The sequence below is a fragment of the Epargyreus clarus genome, unplaced genomic scaffold (genome assembly GCF_041222505.1).
Source record: "Epargyreus clarus isolate Ecla_fem2 unplaced genomic scaffold, WU_Ecla_fem_2.2 ptg000019l, whole genome shotgun sequence".
Classification (NCBI taxonomy): Eukaryota; Metazoa; Arthropoda; class Insecta; order Lepidoptera; family Hesperiidae; genus Epargyreus; species Epargyreus clarus.
The window spans coordinates 14,052,241-14,071,150 of record NW_027332227.1 but is presented as its reverse complement, the minus strand read 5'-3'; the positions used below and the strand labels follow the sequence as shown (position 1 = coordinate 14,071,150).

General features: G+C 36.2%; 1 protein-coding gene across 3 annotated transcripts; it reads left to right on the top strand.

Moving 5' to 3' along the window:
* The first annotated feature begins 1,018 nt into the window (after positions 1–1,018).
* ash2 (set1/Ash2 histone methyltransferase complex subunit ASH2) lies at positions 1,019–18,703 on the top strand. 3 transcript variants are annotated; one of them, XM_073083356.1, is made up of 10 exons: positions 1,019–1,310; positions 1,623–1,801; positions 2,289–2,436; positions 3,242–3,438; positions 15,215–15,429; positions 15,828–16,005; positions 16,223–16,379; positions 16,881–17,004; positions 17,558–17,812; positions 18,247–18,703. In XM_073083356.1, the coding sequence occupies exons 1-10, from the start codon at positions 1,195–1,197 to the stop codon at positions 18,349–18,351; spliced, it is 1,674 nt and encodes a 557-aa protein (XP_072939457.1). In that variant the 5' UTR covers positions 1,019–1,194; the 3' UTR covers positions 18,352–18,703. The 3 variants fall into 3 exon arrangements, with proteins under 3 accessions (XP_072939457.1, XP_072939458.1, XP_072939459.1); XM_073083357.1 differs by lacking the exons at positions 1,019–1,310; positions 1,623–1,801; positions 2,289–2,436; positions 3,242–3,438 and adding an exon at positions 9,975–10,115; XM_073083358.1 differs by lacking the exons at positions 1,019–1,310; positions 1,623–1,801; positions 2,289–2,436; positions 3,242–3,438 and adding an exon at positions 10,228–10,463.
* The last annotated feature ends 207 nt before the right edge of the window (positions 18,704–18,910 follow it).

Genomic DNA, 18,910 nt, shown 5'->3' with positions numbered 1-18,910 from the left:
ATAATGGGCAGGTGCGTCGTGTTGCAAAGCTATCGTCACTTGCCACTGGTTGGAAAATGTAAAGTATTGTATTACATTTTAGTCAATTGTACTATATATTGTTGAGAAATAATTATACCATAAATCATTTTGTATCAAATACTATGGAGTATCATCGATAATCCAGATGTCGTAGTCATCCCCTAGTAGTTCGTTTCATGACAACGTTTTCAAAAAGAGGTCATCTGAAAAATATAATATACGTCTTCATGGCGCATATTATAGAAAAAGATTATCAGAAAATATAAAATATGTCTTTTTAGCGTATATTATAGATGTTATCACAAAAAATTATGTACTCATAGTTGCATTAAAATTAATCGGTGAAATACTATATCTTTGAAGAAAAATAATGTTAACAACGCGAGTAGGGTGTGAAAGTGTGTGGCCACGAGGCGCAGTGAGCAGTGCGAGAAGCAAGGTGTGGACGCACCATTAAATAACGGAATGCAACGAAGCAGCGGAAGGGTGCACGACGCACGTGCGGTTCCCCCCACCCCCCACCCCATATAAGACTGACTCAGATTTCTTAAACACAGAAATTAGGGGCTCCTCGCTGCTAGTAGCTTTGTGTATACTAAATAATTGACCAACAACCAAATAGCTTCGATACTTCTATTTTTACGTAATAATCGCGTATCGCTTGACTGCGCTGTTACTAGTTTTGCGTGTACTAAACAATCGACCAACAATCGAACAATCGACGAACAATCGAACTATCGAACAATCGAACAATCGACGAACAATCGAACTATCGAACAATCGAACAATCGACGAACAATCGAACTATCGAACAATCGAACAATCGACGAACAATCGAACAATCGAACAATCGACCAACAATCGAACAATTTCGATTGTTCGATAGTTATTCGAATACAATCGAAGAATTTCGATAGTTATTCGAATACAATCGAACACAATAACAATCGAATAATTCGATTGTTTTTAGTAACAATCGCGCATCGCTAATGTCATTATGATTTTGAGTTTTGACATTTCATATTTGTTAAGATAATAGGGTTCGTAGATTTATTTTACAGTTATTTTGTACGATCATTTTAATTTTTTTTCGATCTGCGACAATTGAATACGAATAATGCTTAGAATAGAATATATGAAGTTAATCGATAATAATTAAGTAAAACTGCAGAAATGGATGGTGCCCCCCACAGTGCGCAAAACGCGCCATCAGAATCTCAAAAATCGGGCGAAAACGTTGATAAAATGAAAAATAAACATTCAGGTGATTCGCAAAGTACATGTTACTGGTATGTATGTTATTAATTTTGACAATTCTAGTTATAATTTCCAAAAAAATGTGTATAAAACATGTAAGCATTATTCCCTCCAATAATTGATGTTTATGTTTTGACATATTATTATTTGATAGTTTGTATGACAACGTAACGTATTGTTTTAGTACTACAATACATATCTTTTTTCCGGGATATGCTTGAAACGCGTTAAAAATGAATTAACACCATTCTTACTACTATATTTTTGTCCTAACCTAAATGTTAAAGCTTATTACGAATTATACCTTTTATTAGTTTTTTATTTGTAAATATATATTTTTCCAGCGGCAAAGACAGAAACCTGAATATAGTGGAGTTGTTATGTGCTTCGTGCAACAGATGGTTCCATGAATCCTGCATCGGGTACCAGCTGGGGAAGCTGGTGCCATTTATGACTAACTACTTGTTTATATGCAAGAACTGTTCTCCCACTGGTCTGGAGACCTTTAAGAAGAATCAGGCTCGTAAGTTATGGAATGTTAGATTTTTACAGTTAGCCTGGATTGGCACAAATTTGTTAGTAATTTTTATATTCATAGCAAATAAACATACAGACACATAGGTACTTTTAAGTTATTATATATTAGTAATTAAATATTACTATTATATAATATTAATAATATTATATAATATTAATATTAGTAATTTAAAATGGTTCCGTTTACAAAACTCTTAAAAACTTTTATCAATATAATTTGGATATAAGGATACAAATTCATATTAAGCCAGATTTTAAAAGATAATTGGAAGTAATAACAACCTACATATAGTATGTCAAATACTTATAACAACCTGCTCAGTTTAGTGGTCTGATGTAATATGTAGAAGTTTTCTAGTTCAAACTCTTGCCAGGTAAACATCTAATTGAATAAATAAAATGTATGCCCATTTAAATATTTGTATGTCTTTTAAATTAAGAATAGTCAAAGTTAATTGTATAATCTTTTACAGCATTCCCCCAAATGTGTCTCACAGCAATTGCGAACTTGCGACAGGAGAGTTTGAAGGAAGGCAGCAACAGATCTCTGTTCAGTAAGGATAGGGACATCATCCCCTATATTGACCAGTACTGGGAGGCCATGACCACTATGCCTAGAAGGTACATATATATAGTCCGTATCAAATTGCTAGTCTGCTCTGAGTATAGAAATGAGTCACATCAGAACAACAAATTATAGATATCAGAGGGACGAAGGCAACGCGGGATCCCCCTAGCACCCTCCGCTGCCCGCTCTCGCCCGTGGGTACATAGCTGTGTTAGTGTTAATGTATATGCTTGTAGTTGTGTTTGACCTCATTGGCCTCATTGGCCTAAGAGCAGACTAGCAATTTGGTCTAGACTATACCTAACCAATCTATATATATAAAAATCAATTGCTGTTTGTTAGTCTAGCTAAAAGTCAAGAACGGCTGGACCAATTTTGACAAATTTTAGTCTAGAATAATTTTGGAAGTCCAGGGAAGGTTTAAAAGGTGAGTAAATATGAAATATATTTCATAAATAGATTCTGAGGCAAAGTTTGCTGGGCTTTTTTAAAACCTACTAGTAAATGAAGATTGTGACTGGACTGAGAATTGTTGAAATTAAATAAGCAATTGATGGAAAAATAGCAATAACAACATCATGATAACAATGTTGAGATTATGGTGAGAGACAACACAATCAAACTGTAATAAAATTGGAAAGTGCAAGTGAAAAATAAGTCAAATTGCTATTAATTATTTCAATTTTTTTTTAAATTCAATCACATGATTTAATATTATAGACAGACAAGATACTTTTAGTTGCATATATAAGACTATAACACTATCTTACTAGGACTCATAACATTTATTCATCTTGATTTCATTTATTATTTCTAGTCTGAGTCAATGAGAATTAACTAAACTCCAGGTTCTTTCAGAGTAACCCAGTCCTGGTATGCAACTGTCCAGCGAGCCCTGATAAAGGACATTCAGATCCTCTTCTCATATGAAGAGGATGCTAACCATGGACCTTTGTTCGGGCTTTTCAACTTGGAGCTGACAGCGATCAAGCCTAACTATGAGGCCATGATCAAGCAGGGTCAGCTCAAGGTCACTGATATGGGGATTGCTACGAGTAAGTACAGCTTCTAAATTTAAAAAAAAAATTTGGGATATTTTTATTAGAGTATTTAACATTATTATTATGAAGCAGTGATAGCCTATTAATGGCTAGTAATAGGTTAAAAACTCGGCCTCCTGAACGAGGGGTCAGAGGTTCAAATCCTAGGCTATGCACCTCTGATTTTTCAAAGTTATGTGCATATTAGAAATTAATTATCATTTGCTCAAAATGGTGAAGGAAAACATCGTGAGGAAACCTGCATACCTGAGATATCTATATAAAAAAAAATCTCAAAGGTATGTGAAGTCTACCAATACGCATTTGGCCAGCGCGGTGGACTATGGCCTCATTCTGAGAGGAGATCCATACCCACCAGTGGGAAAATAATAGGTTGATGGTAATATTTAACATTATACTACCTGTCATATTTAATATTATAATATATCATATACACCTATATTTGCCAGACTTCCATGGGCGATTGTAGCTTCTTAACATCAGTTGGACTGCAACCACATTTGCTACACCGATTTTATAACAAAAAATATTACTTTTGGACTGTTGACATAATATTTTTAGAATGAATATGGTTCCATTGGGGAGGTGGACGTGTGTGAATGGCAATTGTATTATGAACTGAGGCAACCAGCTTAATCTTCGTCCATCTCCATGATGTGAACCTATAGGCACATTATTCTGCTAATTTTCAACCTGTGAAGTACCAAAAATAATTCACTTAATTAGCCAAAAAGCAGTCTTTTATCTTCTTTATAATAAAAAATAAATTGTTTTTTCTTGATATTTAATATTTATCCTGGCTATAATCCAAAAAATTCCGATCCTTTTTTAATTTCCCTAGCTGCATATTTTTCTTCCCATCCATTAATTCCAACCCTAATTTGGACTTGATTTATAGCCATATAAAATTAGTTTAATTGAAACTAATTCGGGGTATTACGAATCACATCGATCGACGACAATTAGCGTACTGTCATTACAAAGCCTTCGTATCGCGCGTATTACTTATTCGAAGTCTGGTTACTAATTTATTTCCACTGTAGGGCGCTACAGAATATTTTCAAATATTCATATTAGGTCCCTTTAATTTTAATTAACGAATAGGAAACAATGTACGTATATATGAAAAATAGGAACATTAGTATTCACTGAGCCTGCCAAAGTAATTAGCAACACTGGCCATTTGTCTCTTGAGACCATTTAAAAAATTTAAGTAGCCATCTATAGTAGAAGTGGGCTTCGCGCCAAATATTGTCTAAGTGTTAATGAAGTTTGTGTGTGTGCTTGTGACGTTTAGTACACGGAGTACGGCACTTATTGATCTGACTAGATTTCCATACATGTCGCGTATGTCGCTTGTTGGCAAAATACTTTAAATATATTGACAGCCTAGTGGTTGAAACTCTGCCTCTCAATGGCCTGGGTATTGAACCTTAGCACCCCTGATTTTCCAAAAAAATAAGAAAAATGTAAGGAAATCTACGTACGTGAGGGAATTAAAAAACTTTTTCTAAATGCCTGCCAATTCGTACTTAGCTCATAGACTATGCCCTAATATCCTCGTCCTCTGAAAGGACACCTTTGTCCAAGAGGTGGTTATAGTTATGGTGTAGTTATGGTTAGGGTTGATGAAAATATGTTTAGGTATTATAATATCATCTGCTGAATCGGCTCTTTTCCTGGACAGTGTACCTACAACTCACAATATGTAAGTTTGACAGACTTCCAAAACCCTTCAGATTTCTTAGTTTTTACGTTATTTGTTGGTTATGGCTAACAAAGCATATACTTATTTATATGTCAGGTGTTTGGCAATTACCGGCAACTGCGGTTGTAATCGAAACCACAAGGAGTATAATACCGGACCACCTACCTTTGTCTATTTGAATTAATTTATTTTCATTATACAACCTGCATGTTGCATTTCTTATTTTTCTTGCGGTCGAGCATTACCGAATCCAATTTAGAAACAAACTTTTGGACTGTCCTGTCGATGGTAACTTTTAGGTTTACCGCCAATTGGCTACAATCGCTTGAGCAATTGGTTGCTTTAACGATTAAATAATGATAATAAATGATTAACGTGTCTGTCCAATGCTGCTTGGTGACGATTTAGCAGCTTATGCATCTATAAAGTCGCATAAATGTAGACAATTGATACTGACTTGATATACTTTTCGAATGAAAACATGTACCAGTAGGTATGAGCAGTAGCTCGGCAGTCGCTCGAACAACAAATTGGATGACCAGCAGAGGATTAAGCCAGTGTTTTGTGTGTGAAATTTCAATTTCGGCCTGAAATCGGCTGAAACTCTAAGCTCGGCCAAACGTTTGTGAACTTTCGGATTGTGTCCGGCTATATTATCTTCGGGCTCAGGCGTTTTTATGGCAGGCCGTTTCTGTCCTCTTGACCTTTAGTACGCCAACGAACCGCTTTTCACAAATCAGACATTTGTTTATATTTTTTATTCGAAGAAATACATTATTATTAGAAATTCTTAATTAAACAAGTAATTAATTTAAAAAATCAAAAACCCGACTGCATCAAAAAGGCTGAAGTAGAATTTGCAAAAGCAGTGAAATAGGCATTTCATTATTTTTATCCAGAAAGCCAAATACAAAGTTTCATAGTAGGTGTCTGCTTCAAAAACAAAAAATGTTCAAACAATATTATCCTATTTTATTTTATCCTCGTAGTGTTCATTTACGCTATATAAAGAACCTATTTGTAAAATTCCAGCACGCTTAAGTTCAGCGGTTTCCCTTTGCGTTGATCTCAGGCACATCAATTCTCTCATTTAGTCAGACAGTCATCTCCATGTGTATATACGAGTATATATGTACTAGCTGACCCGGCAAACGTTGTGTTGCCATATAAATAAAAAAATGTTAAGGATGAACAACCCTTATCACTTAGGTGTAAAAAAATAGATAGTGGCCGATTCTCAGACCTACTGAATATGTATATAAAATTTGGTGAAAATCGGTGAAGCCGTTTCGGAGGAGTACGGTCACTATTACGAGAATTTTATATATAAGATATATTATATAATGTATGTGTAATCTCCTCTTAATTTCCTTTTTTTTGACACCCTACTCGATAGGTTTGGTTAACTTTTTTAAAACGTGTTACTATTTCGCGAAAAAATTCACCATTTACGGTCTATAAAATATATAACTTCAGTAAATCAAAGTTTCGGTCATTATTTTACCTCGTTAGAGGTAGCATTTCATTATTTTTATCCAACAAGCCTGATACAAAATGTCATAGTGTTTGCTTCAAAATTGACGATAGTTCAAATGAACTTTTAACCCTTATTTTACCCTCTACGGGGTTGATTTTTCGGAGGGAGATAAATAAGTGCGTCCTTGTTTCTATCCAGAAAGCCAAATACAAAATTTTGTAGTAGTTGCTTCAAAATTAAAGGATTTCAAAAAAACTGTTTTCCCCTATTTTACCCTCTTAAGGGTAGAATTTCCAAAAGGCCTTTCTTAGTACTTATTCAAGCTATATAGAGAACCTGTGTGCAAAATTTCAGAACTGTAAAGTCCTTGGTTTAGGCTGTACGTTGATTTCTGAAAAATGAAAAAGTCATTTAGTTAGTCAGTCAGTCAGTCACCTTACTGTTTTATATATATACAAATATGTTTTTATAATCTCCGTTTAATTTCCTTTCATTTGATACCCTACTCGATAGGTTCGGTTAACTTTTTTTTTTAAATGTGTTACTATTTCGCGCCTAAAATCCTGATGCCATGCCAAATTTGATTTTTTTTTACTAACACCTATCTAAGGACACTCGGGTCATTGAGACAAATATAATGACATTTAACTGTTGAAATTCATCCAGCCGTTTGTTAGATCGGATCAAATAAAGAAAGACAAACATACAAGATACGCGCGAAAAACATAACCCTTCCTTGGCAGTCGGGTAAAAATAATAAAAATAACTTATTCGAGTGCGGCTGAACGTCTTATTTTCTAAATTCCAGGAAATTTTCGTATCTTAAAGCAGTTTCAGTTTGGGCCGAAATCAGGACAGAACCCAAAAGTTCAGTTTCGGTTTCAGCTGCAAAACGTGTTTCGGTCGATAACTATTTCATAATAATTGATTCAATCGCTTAACACACGAGTAACTGTCCTACATATAGGTATCTTCTGTGAATCTGAAACATCGTAGTAGCTCGACCTACTTAAATATCACGACACCTTGACATGCTCGTGTTCGCGCTTCGCTTAGTTAAATTGGTTTAAGTGCCACATACGTCTCTATGCATTTTTGATTACAACAGATTCCCGGCGCGGCTCTGCTTTTAAACTAGGTTGCGGTTTTACATTTTGCACGTATGAATACCATTTTTGCAGTAAATGGTCTGTCTATCCTGTTATTTTCTTTAAATTGAGAGTAAGTACTCTAAAAATCAGCCAAATTCGCCATGATCGCGATTTGCTCTTACAGATGTATGGACAAATGTACAACACCGGGTTTTTTACCCCACTGTGAAGGATAATGTTTTTCGGACTTTCTACAGGGGGCGCAATATTAATTATCCAATTTTGTTTTTTAATAAATTTGGTATCAAATAAAAATAAATTTAAATACTAAAAACCATGCTAAAATCACACAAGGAAAATCGTTAATCCTGATTCCTGACGATCCTGATGAGGAGAATGGGATAAAATTATTAAAATCGTGTATTGTCATCGGTTTTTGATAATTGTTCAAAATTATAAATTAATCGGACCATTCAAAGTGGGTAATAATCGAGTTCAAAGATTTCGTTACATACATACATACATACAACACAAGCTTAAAAAAAGCGTGGTAAAAAGTGATTTTGTGTAATGGCAGTCATTACTTGGATCTGTAAAGTAAAGATTTCTATTACGTAGTCACTTTATTTCACTTAGTGCTAGTTATTCAAAATCCAAATTGGATAATTATATTGCGCCACCCTATATGTCTCATTCTTTGGCATGCTCTTTATCCTAAAGTGCTTGATGGATTTTAACATTTTAACATATGAGGTATCGTTGTAGTTGTCTAAGTTGTAGGAGTGCATAGTCTATATTTTTAAGCACTTGGGTTTTTGTTTTTACTTTTCCTGTAATAAGTAGTGGTTTGGGAATATTCAAATATCAAATACGTATATATTGATTAATGAAATGGCAGTTATTTTCATACTGGAGTCGGACGTAATTCCACGTTACTAATTTGCATAGATTACTTAACGTTGACTTATTACTGCAGCATTTCCTGGGTAAGCGTACACGTACTATCTATGACGGAAACAGTACGATCACAGTCCTAAGCTAGTAGATTTAGCGCACTATTAGAACATTATGGATCACTAGCCATCATTTTAACAATTTTCTTGAGTTTTTCTTAAAATAATATAGAAGTAAGCAAACAAGCATGCAGTTCATCTCATGGTAAGATTAATTAAATCCTGTAATTAACTCGTCGTCGTTAGTTGGTCGTTGCAACCCCTGAGGATTAAGATCAAACCAGAAAAGCGCTTAACACTGCTGCTATTTATTATTATCTATCTATCTTTCTATCTATCTATCTGGATTCGAACCACCAAAGGTTTTACCACCATCAATAAAGTAATACTTATAATTTACTGTCATTCATCCATTATCTAGCTCTGTTCGAGGCTTTATAAAAGAAAACTGTATGTACACTCATATATTACGTTTTTTGTAACTCGTACAAAATTGTTGACGTTCCTGATTTAAGCTGTGCGTTTTCTGTTAGTTAATGTTACAGTGTATTAATTAGTCCTTGCGCTCTTATTGATGTGTTACAATGTTACTCCAAGGTTGTGGGTGGTAGAACCCTTTGTGGTTCGACTCCGGCGGCACCACAGCCACACCTATTTCTACCTAATAACAGCAGTGTTAGGCGCTGCTGTGTTCCGGTTTGAAGGGTGTGGTAAGGGAGACAGACTTTTCCGAGGTGTATTAGTCCTCAGGGGTGGTGGCGCATCTGTGCCCGACCTCAGGTAGGAATATCTAATCCTATCTGGGGTTGATTACAGATGTCCATGGGTGGCAGTAGCCATTTACTTTACATGGACTACATGCTCGTCTGCTACTCTTATATTATAAAAAAAATGTAAGTTGGACATGCTTATCAAGAGCCGTACCAAACTCAGGGGAAGCATTAACTAATTAGGACGCGCCCTTAGTAGTAGTAATTTTTTCCTATTTTGGTGACGAATAGGGCATTCCCAATTCTCATTCATGCCTGTTTCTACCTTTATTACTTACATAAAAAGTAGCCTTATAAATACTTTACCAAATTTGTATAAAAAATTTAAATCGCTAGACCTTAAAAGGTAAAAAGCAATCAGTTGAATGATTAACATAACTATAAGATCGCTCGTTTTATCGCGAACGTCCGTACTGCGCTCAGCATTGCGACATACATAAAATTCTAGACTACAGTCAAGTATTGAATAATGACATTGTTCAGAATGCAATTGTGTTTGTAAACATGGACGCGGCACACACACGCCCAAGTACGTACGCACCGGCGGCGTGGATGTGTGCCGTCGTGGTTATTTCCATTTTAACGCTCACATAGGCAGCGTCGCGTTTGCTCCGCGATTTCTCTATCGATTACCACGTTTAATTCTATATACAACCTTGAACTTCATGGCTGGTGAGTGTTCCTTTTTTAATTTGAGTTCCATTTTTTTCGAGCGCCATTTTTCTTTTCTCCGTCGTATGTCGCCCTTGGCGATGTTTACGACTATATCGCATGCATGTCGTTTAGTTTTTTTTATCTTGCCCGGTGGCACAGGAGAGCTATTGATAACGTCGTATTAAAATTGTTATGCTTCGTTAATTTGTATGTAGGCTTGCTGTAAATGGGACGGATGTACTGTACAGTGCCAGAACGACGGACATTTGTTATCTTATCAATTGGTACTGAATTTGTAGCGACGTCGATGACTCGGGTTTCTTATAATATATTTAAGGTGTTTATCGCGGACATACTACATGGATTGTGAGTGTTTTACGATTTTATGGGCTTTATATTAACTGAACTGTATCTGTTATAGGCTACAAGGTTATGTAGACTCGTTAGTTTGTTATCTTAGTAATTAGATGTTGATACAAGGCAAATAATGGTTTTCCCAGACGCGAATAAGCTCCAGTCAGCCAACTTTTAATTTGAAGGCGTAGTCGTGAAAATCAATAACACGAAACTATTTTCGTCACGTTCTAATAAATCTTTTAAGTAGCTCTAGCACTAAGTAGGTAGATATTTTGATATGTTATAAATAGATTTGGTGAATGTAGAGCCACTTAATACAATAAAATCACTTTTTATACGGCCTTTCTCTTTATTTACAATTATATTATTTGCTTTAAATGTTATGTATTCAGTAATTATAATTGTAAATAAAATCAATTAATTAATTATACGAAGGAAATTAAAATAGTTTTTAATTATATGTAGAGTTCCGCTATAATGTAATTTGTTATCGATTATATATTGTATACTATCTTTATAGAGTATTACTAACGGTCCATTAAGTGCAGGTGCTTAAATGCAGTAGATATGTCGTTCACAATTTAGGGCTGAATCAATCTCAACCAGAAGCTCATTGAAGCTTATCATTGGTAGGACATTGGTCCTACCAAATCAAAGAAAACTTTACTATAAATTTCCTAAAATGTAATAAAGTGAGTTGACATAAAAATATCCTTATATGATACATATTTGCAAGACACAATGGGTGGGTTATGTTATGCAACAGTGAGTCAGCCACTTGCAGGCTTGCTAGAGCGGCACGCCAGATGTTCCCAAAGTGATCAGACTATAACAGATAATTTGCGGTCATTGCCATAATTATTACGTGACTACAAATACATACATACGTATACATTCATATATGTATTTTTAATCATGATTTATAATCTAAAGTACATCATCTTTATTAGAAAAATATTGTGTTTGTATGTTTGTCACTTGTATCAGCCAAACGTATCGGCGAAACTGAAAAAAGTAGTTAATAAATTTACCTGAAATTTATACACGACGATATAGTATTTGTAAGAGTGCTTTTATACATTTTTAGTCTGATATCCCCACGGGAATATCAGATTGAACGTGAGTATATTATAGCGTAGCCGGTTTTAATTAGTTTATCTTGATGAGAGTTAAATTCAATAATGATTTGATATTTTATATTGTTTCGCTACTAAGTAGGTTGCAAAACATACTCCTAATTTTATGTAATCGGACTAATCGGCAAAAACAAACTAAAAATAGTGTGAAGGGCAAAACTCCCTTATTTTTTTAATTTGTTAGAAAATAGTACCTACTACTAATGCCATACCAACTATTCTGAGTATGAACCTACGCAAAATGACTCATAATATCCTAATATATATCTGTCGATATATCTACAGCACATTAAGATTCTATTTATCCTATTATATAACGTATCGTACCTAATAATAAGGAAAACATAAAATGCCTGCCTGACCTTATCAAGAAAAATACGAATATCTTAATAATATGAATGTTAATTTACAACTAGCATTCAACTAATTATTTATTCTAGTGCTTAATTATCACTTAAGGAAAATAAAATGTTGAGAGTATTCTTATTTCTTGTATAGAAATAACACGTCACGCGACTCATACCAAATTTCAATACTCAATATTATACTCAATACTATCTTCAAGTATTAATTGAATTAAGTAAGTACTTATTTATTTTTATTTTATTTTTATTTATTTATTCAGACAACAAGGTCCATATTACATATACCTTACAGACTAACACACATATATATATGGTCTAAGATCCGAAGCTAAATCGAACTGGACCGAGCTGATAATAGAATGAAACTCATTTTATAATGAAATTAGTACATTGGGTAATACATTAAAAATGGGTTTGCTAAAAAAATCCTGGACAGGATAATTTTAATTATTTTTAGAAAAATTAAAATTTAATTGAAAATTAAATTTTGCAACATCAAGATAATAAGAAAATTCTATTCTGAGTGAATGTTAAAAACATACAGAATGTGCAGGCTTTGGGTTGCCTATTATTTACGTGGACGAACTACTGGGTTGTCAGGTATAAACAGGTATTTCGCTGGCAACTACTTTCACTCATGATGATAATAGATAAAATTTTATATCAGTAGAAGCGCTGTTTTATTGTGAACACGTTGATATAGGGTTGTCTGCAAAATGAAAATTAATTTTTCAAAAAATAATTAAAATTATCCTGTCCAGGATTTTTTTAGCAAACCCATTTTTAATGTATTACCCAATGTACTAATCTCGTTATAAAATGAGTTTCATTATATATCAGCTCGGTCCAGTTCGATTTAGCTTCGGATCTTCTACTAATACTTATAACTAAATCACGTATTTGCGGCGACGTGAGACGCGAGTCTGGTGACTTCCGGGGGTCCTCTCCGTCCACTATCTTATTGCTTTTTTATCCGAGTGTATGTATGCATGTATCATTCTTTGGCTTGTCGGATTTTAATTATTGAGGTGTCATTGGATTCGCCTAAATTGTGTAACATAGGCTATAATTTAAAGCAATGGGTTTTTTGTTTTTATTATAATTACTAGTTAGAATATTAAAGTAGTAAACGAGGGTCGATTCCATCTGATGGTACTCTTATATGGTTACTGCCGCCCGTCGACAAGTAATTAATCCCGGATAAGACTACATACGTACCTGGGACATACCTGGCCACATATGCATTGTTAACTCTGAAGACTAAGTTGAAACGCTTCGGATAAGTATGTCTCCCTTAACACACCTTTCAAAGCGGAACAGGGGGGTAGTGGTGGTGTATCCGAAGTCGAAGTGTCAGTTTTTATCACCTTTTTACGTTTGTTATAGCCCCGGACTCTCATCGTAAGAGGTGGGGAGTCCGGTGTTCAAATCCCAGACACGCACTATTTTCGATGCAATGTGCGTATTAGCTAATTAATGATCACATGATTTAATAGTAAAAACGTTCTGAGAGACACTTCTTGCTTGAGGGATCTGAAAAAATAAAACCATGACCCATTACTGAATGAAATTTTATGTCAGTAGTTGGGACAATAATAAGTTTACGTTAGTAATTTTATGCATACAATTGACAATAGTCTGAATGAATATTGTGAGAATGTTGATCCGGTTTTTGGTGTGAAAATCCACGGTTTTATAAATAATTACGTTTTGTTTGCGACTACGTCTCTGGATGTAGCCTTTATCTAAATGTCTGTAGGCTCTTCTTACTTTAGCACATAACTTCGAAAAATAAAAGCGCTGCCTAAGACAAACCCCGTATCCATAGTTTTTACGCGCGGTTTCGTTCGCGGTCATAGGATTTATCAATTCTTCGGGAACAGTACTTTTTAAAGGATAAAATGTACCCAATGTCCTGTTCTTAACCACTGAAACGTGTGTTTAAAACTCACATTCGCATTTATAATATTAGATAGGATTGTACATTGTATTATTGTATTTACATTAATAATATAACGGAGATTTTTGGAATGAAATGTAAATTATGTTGATAGTGACACTGTAAATAGGTTGTTTAAAACGTAAAAGATCCAACAACGATAATCTCTGACAAGAAAAACACACGCCGAGCGCACTTCTGTTTACTCTTAAAATAAAAATATGTAATTCAAACAAGATAATGTTGTTACAAGCAATCATGCTCTTCAATTGGATATTTGACACGTATTAAATAAATATTTTGAAACTGTTATTTAAATATATATAACTCAAAGGTGACTGACTGACATAGTGATCTATCAACGCACAGCCCAAACAACTGGACGGATCGGGCTGAAATTTGGCCTGCAGGTAGATGTTATGACGTAGGCATCCGCTAAGAAAGGATTTTGATCAATTCTACTCCCAAGGGATAAAATAGGGGTTGAAAATATTACTTCGTAACGCGAGCGAAGCCGCGGGCAAAAGCTCGTTATTTTTATAAATTGAAATAGCAAGCGAGCGTGTAGTGCCCATGATGGCAAGTGGTCAGCAATTACGGCTTTAAACTACAAATATAATTGAAGACCTTTTAGCAATGAATGAGTTGCTACCACCGCCGACCATAAAACGCCTTACGTGTCTGCCTCACCACGCTTGAGTCACCTTACATCAGTTAAAAGTATCAACTATTACAATAATTAATGTAGCATATCTTTGACAAGGGAAGGATTCTAACAATCCTGTGAAATCTTGATTAGGATAACTCAACGTTTCTAGCAATAAACGATGTTTAGAAAACTTCGATAGCGTGATTCAGGTAGCATGTGGTGCCATCTCTTGTCGTTTTGCGGAAAATAGTTATATAAAAATAAAAAGTCAATACCCAATAGTATCTCCAATAGTATCGATACTATCGACAGTATTTATACTATCGATAGTTGTTTCTTTTTCGATAGTATTGATTAAGGTTTAATAGCAATACATATAACAAAAAATAATCTTGTAATCGCCACAAGTGACTAGTAAGTCTATGTTTGTGTCTCAAAAAACACAGTACAGTATCGATAGCTCGGTGACTCAGAATTAAATACAATCGATACTATCGCTGACCATCAATAGTATAAGCATATTTTATACAACCGATACTATCGATATAGGTCTATACTATCGATAGATTGTCGACAATCTATCGTTAGCATATCGACCGGCATCACTACATGGTATATAACAAGCTTTTTGCATCGGTCTCCATTACCATAAGGATGTTTATTTTTGACAGTTCCACTAGCGGGTAACGTGAAGGGGAGACAGGGGAAGCGTCGGCCGGCGGTGGGCGGGCTGGAGACGGGCGCGCCGGTCGGCAAGAAGGGGCGCGCGAGCGACCTCAGCGCACTGAAGCTACCCTCGCACGGCTACCCCACCGAGCATCCCTTCAACAAGGACGGCTACCGGTACATACTCGCCGAGCCGGACCCACATGCGCCTTTTAGACAGGTAATTAATATAGACCTAAACAAGTGATTGACTGTAAATATTATATTATGCGTATGTTATATTGCTAGATGTGTTTAAAAATATTTTTTTGCAACTTTTACTTGCACGTAAATCATTATCTTCACATTTTATTAGTTGCGCGTAAATCATTAATTCATTAAATGTACTGAGAAACAATAAAGTTGACTAAAATATTGGTAGTAGGGTATATTTTAGCAGAATAGTCAGTTTGGCTAGTGGTAGGTGTAAGCTGCATTGGTCGCTTGTCTTATTGATCATAAAATTTAGCGATAACTACGTACCTATAAATTTATCTTTGCTACATTATTTATGTTGGCCGTGCAGTTGTTCTTTTCCACCCGATGTACAGCCTAATTTTCCATCTCCGCCATTCCCAGGAGTTCGACGAGAGCAACGAGTGGAGCGGCAAGCCCATCCCCGGTTGGCTGTACCGCTCGCTGTGTCCGGGCGGCGTGCTACTTGCTCTACACGACCGTGCGCCTCAGCTGAAGATAGCGGAGGATAGGCTGGCGGTCACCGGCGAGAAGGGGTACTGCATGGTGCGCGCTACGCACGGTGAGTTTGGTATTGGTGATGGTACATCTTTTATATTATAAAAAAAATATAGTTAAAGTTAAAAATGCAGTACGGTTTGTCTTTGTAAGTCCCTTTTCGGCAGATATAAAATCTTACGTATGTGTGTCGGCGTCGAGCGTGCGTTGTGTGCGGCGTCTGTCGATACGAGTAGAGCTGGAATGTTGGCATTTTCGTACTAAGATGGTCATTTGTCTAGGTGTATCCCGCGGCGGGTGGTACTGGGAGGCGAGCGCGGAGGAGGTGCCAGAGGGAGCAGCGGCGAGACTCGGCTGGGCGCGGCGCTACGCCAACCTGCAAGCACCGCTCGGCTACGACAAGTTCGGCTACGCGTGGCGCAGCCGCAAAGGCACCAGGTAAGTTACAGACCGGGCGCGGTTCTACGCGGCCTTGCAAGCGCTGCTCGGCTACGACAAGTTTGGCTACGCCTGGCGCAGTTGAAAGGGCACCAGGTAAGTTACGAACGAGCGTGGTCCTACGCCGACTTGTAAGGGTCGCTCGGCTACGACAAGTTCGGCTACGCCTAGCGCAGCCGGAGTGGCACAAGGTATGTGACACTCAAAAGCGTAGCGACGCAGTACCACGGCGCTAAGGCAACGCGTAGCAAAGCGTTCTTCTACGGAGGCCGCCTTTGAAAACCGTCGAAATAAGCGGGGAGTCACTGTGTCGACGATATTAGCAATGCGGCACAACAACATTTTAACGTGTCTTCAGGGGCAGCTTACGGTTACGCATAGGCTGTGTCCGTTTATTGAGTCTATTAAAAAATAACAAGCCCTCTTTTAATCTTTAGTTCTCAAATTAAAAGCACGCGCATGTTTTATGTTTCTAAATTTGCTCTGCTATGACCATTACAGATTTCACGAATCTCGAGGCAAACACTACAGCAACGGTTATGGCGAAGGCGACACGCTCGGATTCCTCATCGTCCTGCCAGAGAGCGCCTCCACTAAATACACTCCAAATACCTATAAAGATAGAGTAAGTTTTACAATTTGTATATCGGTACTGACAAAGTATAGGTATAAATATTTTTTTTACTTAATTATTATTTTAGAATTACATCTATATAAATAAATTTAAAGTGCATTTATATTATTTTAATTAATGGCATTTTAATCTCAATTCTATGGTAAATACATAAAAACAAATGTCATCTTCTACCCATAATGAAAGAATACAAATTCATCATGTAGACTTTCCAGGCATGAACTGACAAAGTGGAATCAATTGCGTCTTTGAATCTATGACTAGTACTCTAAGCTAGATGCCAATTTTATTTGTAACATGCCTACATATAATAATATGGTTAAAAATTGTTAGTATAGTTCGCGTAAATCTGATAGCCCGCCCTGAATATAGAAATGAATCACGTCGCCATAGCAAATTGTATGACTAGACCTGCTCGCAACAACTTCAGAGCGGACTAGCAGTTTGGCGCGGACTATACTACTGTATTTACTGTTACTACTATTGAAACACACATTCTCATTTATTACAAAAAAAAACTAACTGTATATTTCTTTAATTCCAGCCTCTAGTCAAATTTAAGAGCCACCTCTATTATGAGGACAAGGACAACATCCAAGAATCTCTGAACAATCTCAAGCCACTGCCCGGGAGCAAGATATTCTTCTTCAAGAATGGAGAGTGCCAGGGGGAGGCCTTTGTGGACATATACCAGGGGTGCTACTACCCCTCTGTGTCCCTTCATAAGAATATTACTGTCAGCGTCAACTTTGGACCCAATTTCAAGTATCCACCGAACACAAATTATGCGTATCGGCCGGTGAGTGTTACTTGTTTTTTTATTAAATGTAGTCTATGTAGTAAGTGCTGCTACTGATGCTACGGCCGCCGATGGATATCTGCAATCAAGCCTAGATAAGAAGAGGTCAGCCTCAGATATGTTGTTATCTAAGTGTTAAGATGGAACACATCAGCGTTTAACATTGCTGTTACCAGGCAGAAATAGGTATAGCGTATAATATATAAATAAGTTTTAATTAAATTCCCACTTAGAGTAAACAACTGCCGCACTCGATGCTCTTTTGCTCGAATCTCAATACTGCACGCTCACGAATTTCTCAGTGAAAGAGGGAGAGAGAAAGTTCCATGTAGGAGCGTAACGCTTTTTCCTTATGTGGTTCTATCCAGCTGCGTGAAGGAATTTTATTCTAAAATTCGTTAGACAACTACTAACTAAAATAATAATATTTCCAGATGTCAGAAAAAGCCGAAGAAGCGATATGCGAGCAAACCATGGCGGATCTGTTATACTTGACGGAGAACGAAGGCAAGCTGCGGCTGGACAACTTCAATCTCTGATGGTAGGAGTAGTGGGCGGCGGGCGCCGTATAAGACAAACATGGTAATTTGCGCTAATTGTAGTAAATAATTCTCGCACTAGTATTCAGACTAAAGAGCCATTTAGATGGAGAGAGTTTCTCGCACGTTTAGGGTCGAGAAATCATAAGCAACTATCACAAGCAATAATCGCCATAACATAATCGTATCAAAATGTTTACATACAGGCAAGAACAAAAATTTGCCTACGATTATGTCATACGAGACTCGCATATGACATATCGCCAGGCGATAATTGCCTGAGTTTGTTTAGACGACGAAATTAAAGTAAGGAGAGCGAATGTTTAGACGAACAAAAGATTTTATATTCCTTCGATAACACTGGTCAACAGTGGTTTTGTTGCCCTTGAAGTGAGAGTGGTTTCGAATACTTTTATGTTATTAATATAAGAAACTAAAAACAGTTATTGAATATTGGCTCTAGTTTTTTTTTAATTCATCAATATTATATTATACAAAAAAGGCAGTCAGTATAAGAACAAAAACAAGTATATTAGTAAAAATCTTTTTTTATTAAAAA